The sequence below is a fragment of the Periplaneta americana genome, chromosome 8 (genome assembly GCF_040183065.1).
Source record: "Periplaneta americana isolate PAMFEO1 chromosome 8, P.americana_PAMFEO1_priV1, whole genome shotgun sequence".
In the NCBI taxonomy this organism is placed as follows: Eukaryota; Metazoa; Arthropoda; class Insecta; order Blattodea; family Blattidae; genus Periplaneta; species Periplaneta americana.
The window spans coordinates 63,307,138-63,313,579 of NC_091124.1; the positions used below are offsets into that span (position 1 = coordinate 63,307,138).

At 36.3% G+C, this 6,442-nt stretch overlaps 1 protein-coding gene across 1 annotated transcript in view; it reads left to right on the forward strand.

The window, feature by feature from the left end:
- Positions 1-6,230, forward strand: part of LOC138704765 (ecdysteroid-regulated 16 kDa protein-like) — a 56,858-nt gene extending 50,628 nt beyond the window's left edge. Inside the window, exons 3-4 of the mRNA XM_069832977.1 lie at positions 623-819; positions 6,017-6,230. Of these exons, the coding sequence (XP_069689078.1) occupies positions 623-819; positions 6,017-6,103 (284 nt within the window). The 3' untranslated portion in view covers positions 6,104-6,230. The remainder of the gene's footprint in view (positions 1-622; positions 820-6,016) is intronic.
- Positions 6,231-6,442: the final 212 nt, after the last annotated feature.

Below are 6,442 nucleotides of genomic sequence, written 5' to 3' on the forward strand. Positions count from 1 at the left end.
TTTTCTATTATGAATTCTGTTAAATATTTACGCAATTCAAAATACTTTGACAGAACTTTTTCTTGGCTTAACCAAAGGATATCATAATGGTAAAAAAACATCGTCAAACTGAGAATTTATGTACGAAAATCTGGACAATTTATAGACACAACTCGTAACTGACATGTGACGAGAGTAACACATACTTTTGTTTGTACTTTATTCTGTAAACATAAATACAAGGCTGTGGGGAAGAAGCTTTACAATACATCTTCACATACATTTACTACTATTTAAAGTCAATAAAAACATACTAATTTGAATATTATATCAATCTGTAGATGAACTAATAATTTCAGGCGTTCGACACTGCTTGTCTTTGTAACTAAATAATTTCCACAAACCAACAAAGAGCATCACCTCATTTTTCACTTACATAAGAAGTCAAGAGTCTAGTCAGCGTGAAATTTACTGAACGACTTCTTCGTCAATGTATAGTACAACCCTTGTGTTCACCAGGTGCGTGCCTTACGGGCTATGAGCACGTCTGCGCTCTCGTTGACATCATTGTGTTAGATGCTGTCATTTTCTACACAATTACTGCACGTTCCTGTAATACTGCACACTAATTCTTCATTTGCAGATACTGACTTACCGTCACTCAAGAACGATGTACACGCCAAGATCATCGGTGTGCCTTTCCCATTCATTGGCGTCGACGGAACTAGTGCATGCGGCCAGATCTATTTACCGGATGGAACCAAAGCCAGCTGCCCTCTGAAGGCTGGTCAGGACTACGTGTACAAGAACTCGTTCGAGATCCTAGAAATTTACCCCAAGGTGAGTGAAAAGTGAATAAGAAATTTAAATATCTTACAGATCAGTTTGTTTTGAAACGCTCTTGCCAAGTTCTGAGTCATCATATTCACTCTGTTTAATTTTTTTTTCCTTCACTTTATAATTCATATATGTTTATTTTAATTTTCTTTCTACAAAATTTATGTTAACATTTAATATTGTAAAATTTATGTAGGAGAGTATACTGAGTCCTTGGGAGGCAGTTATTATTATTATTATTATTATTATTATTATTATTATTATTATTATTATCATCAAAGTATATGATTATGTCTCGTGACCAGAATATTGTACGAAATGGAAATATAAAAATTGGAGATTTATCCTTCGAAGAGGTGGAAAAATTCAAATATCTTGGAGCAACAGTAACAAATATAAATGACACTCGGGAGGAAATTAAACGCAGAATAAATATGGGAAATGCGTGTTATTATTCGGTTGAGAAGCTCTTATCATCCAGTCTGCTGTCGAAAAATCTGAAAGTTAGAATTTATAAAACAGTTATATTACCGGTTCTTCTGTATGGTTGTGAAACTTGGACTCTCACTCTGAGAGAGGAACATAGGTTCAGGGTGTTTGAGAATAAGGTGCTAAGGAAAATATTTGGGGCTAAGCGGGATGAAGTTACAGGAGAATGGAGAAAGTTACACAACACAGAACTGCACGCATTGTATTCTTCACCTGACATAATTAGGAACATTAAATCCAGACGTTTGAGATGGGCAGGGCATGTAGCACGTATGGGCGAATCCAGAAATGCATATAGAGTGTTAGTTGGGAGACCGGAGGGAAAAAGACCTTTAGGGAGGCCGAGACGTAGATGGGAGGATAATATTAAAATGGATTTGAGGGAGGTGGGGTATGATGATAGAGACTGGATTAATCTTGCACAGGATAGGGACCGCTGGCGGGCTTATGTGAGGGCGGCAATGAACCTTCGGGTTCCTTAAAAGCCATTTGTAAGTAAGTAAGTATTATTATTATTATTATTATTATTATTATTATTATTATTATTATTATATTGGCTAGACAGGACTGAAATGAAATCACGTTGGAACACAGCATGGAAATTATTTTGACACTGGATATCGGTAAATTTGATGTGATGAGACCAATAGTTTTCGTGTTAACATTGGAAAGGTGGCTGTTTTCCGTTAATTTAGCTTAAAATGAGATTTTATGTGCAAGCAGAAAAGTTTGCGCATAGAAGTTCATAGTTCCACAGCACTATTTAGCGCAGGGCTGGGCAGCAAGAGCGGATTCTACTCTCTCACGGGGAGCCATATGATTACTCTTCATCCCATTTCTTCCCCGCCGAACACCGCGCAGCGTTGATTCAGTGACGGGTGATTATCAAGCGTCCCCGTTTAGAGTCTGGATCCGCTCCCGATGCCCAGCCCTGATTTTGCGCGAGTGTTGTTACCCAAAGGCAATGACAATCTCGCGTCATATTTAATAAGACTATTTTGCGAATAGAATAATCAGTAATTACAGTAATAAAGTACGCAAGCAATGCATAATACTTAACATATTATCGTATCATTAAAGTTCGGATAAAGTAGCTGTATCAGGATAGGCATTCTTGCTCCGTTCGTTTTGTTTACAACCATTAACTAGTTGTCGCGTGTCCTCCATCCAACAGTAGTGACGACCTATATTCAATTCCTATCGGCTGTACTGTTAATTCGCTGATGTTTTAGCTAGGGGATGAGGAGCGCTCTTCCCAGCAGGTAAGCTTTACTGGTCGTCAGCACTCACTGAAATGAGTAACTGGTAAGGATATCGGAATATGCATTGTCGTGCAGAAGGGAGAGGGATAAAGTATACCCGCCAGCAGCACGTATGCACGATACTGCATCTCTCATCCGCGGGTAAAAGTCGCTAGCCCGAGGTGTACTGTGCTGAAGACCGCTACGGTTGAGTTTTAGTTAGTGGAAAGGGGTAGTGTTTACTTAGTCTGAAGCAAGTCAAGGTCCTATCCTATACAGCCTATTCTGATACAACTACATTATCCGAACCTTACATATCATATTTCATTTGAATTCGTAAAGAAAAAATTACAGATAAGAGTAGAGCCATCTAGTGTGCACTACTTTAACTGCAACGGAATAAATATAAAAAAGAGTTAATTAATTCTTCCCATCACTCCAACAAAATAAATTATACACGCCATCGTGTTTTTAGTAGCCACTAAAGCAAGCAACCCTATATTTCGTATTATCTTGCTTACAAATGGCTTTTAAGGGAGCCGCAGATTCATTGCCGCCCTCACATAAGCCCTCCATCGGTCCCTATCCTCTGCAAGATTAATGCAGTCTCTATCATCATATCCCACCTTTCCCAAGTCCGTTTTAATATTATCCTCCCATCTACGTCTCGGCCTCCCCAAAGGTCTTTTTCCCTCCGATCTCCCAACTAACTGTATATGCATTTCTGGATTCGCCCATACGTGCTACATGCCCTGCCCATCTCAAACGTATGGATTTAATGTTCCTAATTATGTCATGTGAAGAATACAATGCGTGCAGTTCTGCGTTGTGTAACTTTCTCCATTCTCCTGTAACTTCATCCTTCTTAGCCCCAAATATTTTCCTAAGAACTTTATTCTCTGACATCCTTAATCTCCGTTCCTCTCTCAGAGTGAGAGTCCAAGTTTCACAACCATAAAGAACAACCGGTAATATGACTGTTTTATAAATTCTAACTTTCAGATTTTTTGACAGTAGACTAGATGAGAAAAGCTTCTCAACCGAATAATAAGAGGCAATTCCCGTATTTATTGTGTTTAATTTCCTCCTGAGTGTCATTTATATTTATTACTGTTGCTTCAAGATATTTGAATTTTTCCACCTCTTCGAAAGATAAATTTCTAATTTTTATATTTCGATTTCGTATAATATTCTGGTCACGAGACGTAATCATATACTTCGTCTTTTCGGGATTTACTTCCAAATCTATCGCTTTACTTGCTTCAAGAAAAATTTCTGTGTTTTCCCGAATCGTTTATGGATTTTCTCCTAACTTATTCACGTCATTCGCATAGATGTAACCCGTTCAATTCTAAAACCCTCTTTGTTATCCTGAACTTTCCTAATTGCATATTCTAGAGCAAAGTTAAAAAGTAAAGGTGATAGTGCATCTTCTTACTTTAACCCGCAGTGAATTGGAAAAGCATCAGATAGAAAATGGCCTATACGGGACTCTACCGTAAATTTCACTGGGACACATTTTAATTAATCGAACTAGTTTCTTGGGAATACCAAATATTCAATAAGAATATTATATAAAACTTCTCTCTTAACCGAGTCATATGCTTTTTTGAAATCTATGAATAAATGATGTACTGTACCCTCATACTCCCATTTTTTCTCCATTATCTGTCGAATACAAAAAACCTGATCAGTGTACTTATTCACCCCTGCCATCCTCTTGCAGCGCAAGAGGGGAGGAGTGCAGGAGCCCGGTAGCACGAATGCTTGCACCGCGGGCGAAGAACACAACGCGGGCTGATTCTGACATGAATGATTTATCGGGAAATGGACTTTATTTCTAAAAATCTGTAACTTCACAATCAATTCCAGTAGCAAATGCTACCGCATTGAAACACCCCTTCTCGCAACAGACGTCAAAGTACTTTTCTTCGTTCGCTGTAACCCCCAATTGAAGGGCTCAGAGCCAAAGGCGACCAACCCACAATTTTGTATTGTTCATTATTGAGTCTTTTTTTCAAAACTATACATTGTTGTTATAGATTCATGCTATATTTTTGTATTAATTCAATGTAGACCAATTAAAATAAATTGTGAAACCATCCTTTAAATTTGCTCCAAAAAAGAATTATCAAAATTTGTCTATATAAACCTTTTGATTACCCTAAAAAATTAATTTTTCAGGAATTTGGTGTATCAAATCTAGAACAAATTTATAAACAAACATTGCTGATTTACTTCCATAAAAACCACAATAAATTTAAATTTGATCCTCATGAATACCATACGAGACAAAACTACAGTTTTTTTTCTAAATACTCCCAAATGCCACACAACTGCTGGATTAAAACACAGCAGAAATTTTGGACCCAAAATATATAATACATTAATTAGAGCTTACCCTGAGCTAAGTACACTGAACACACATAGATTTAAGAAACAAATCAGATTAATTATTTAATTCTTTAAGCTAATTGAGTTAAAAATTGATACTCTGATACTCATGTACTTTTGTATTTTCTATTTGTATACAGACCCTATTATTACATGCTGTATGTATTTTACCACTTATTAATGTTATTGTGCTCAATGAACTCTCTTAATTTTGTGATATATTTTGTATAACTGATCTGAACTTCTGCTCTTTCGGGCTGCAATGCTTAATGTAGCTCAAGTGTATAGTATGAAAAAAAATCATTTTTTGTCAGGATCCTCTTCATTTCAACCCTTATTTACTCATTTTGTAATTGTGAGTTAGTCGCCTTTGGCTCTGAGCCCTTCAATTGTTACCGTATTGGAACACCGAAGTTGATTTTCATTTTCTGAACAATTAATACTACCAAAAATGACCAATAATTATGCAATGTGGTCACTATTCAATAGTGTTAATTAATTTAATTTTTAAAATATAATTAAAATACAATAAAATAAATAAAACAGTTGTTTGAACACAGTTCATGAAGGAATTTTTCTTCTTTTATTAGATATTACTTCCTCATCATTAGTAAGTTACAGTGACTGTAATAGAATTACTTAAATTAATGATTGCAAAAATTTTTCAATAAATATGAATATCTTATTTGATACAGTTACATATGAAGATTCCACTGCAAGAATGATGGATGTCACTTTCTTGTCGAAAATGAACCAAGACTGTCAATGCATAGCTTAAGACATATAGAATGTACATACAGAGTTATATGGCATTAACACTGATAAATAATCATTGTCCAGTAATGATCGGAAGAACACAATTAAGCTTTGAGCGCTAAGCATTTCAAACTTTCAATTGCTTCTCCTGCAAAATGTATTCCAAATGACATCCATCATTCTTGCAGTGATTGTAATAAAAATTATAATGTTGTTTTCAGTTAAAATTATTAAAATTGTTATAAGAATGATTTACAATTTCTCATCTTATGAACTTGTTATGATAAGTTGGTAACCGTGTATTGTATCGTGTGTTGCAGCTGAAAGTGAATGTGCATTGGGCACTCCTCGGTCCCAAGAACAAGAACGTAATCTGTTTCAACGTGCCAGCCAAGATCACATCATAATTGCTTGTTCGTTTGAGATTCGAACCCATAGGCTTACATAACGAATCTCGTTGACAGACGCGTTCATTACACCTGACTCACTTCAGTATGGACGGCCACAAGAACACGTGGTGGAGTGGAATTAGAGTAGAGTTAGGCAGTGTGGTGTCGTGGTTTTTATTGTGTAACTTCTGGTGTGTACCGGGTTTTGAAAGAACCTCTTCGACTTCCATAGCAACGAGCAGACCCATTTAGTATTATCTGTAGTATTTGTAGGTGGTAGTGTGATATCTTCGAGACGCAAACAGGGAGCACTTTCCAAATTTCGATTGTAATTTATGGTAAGTTGTGAATATATGA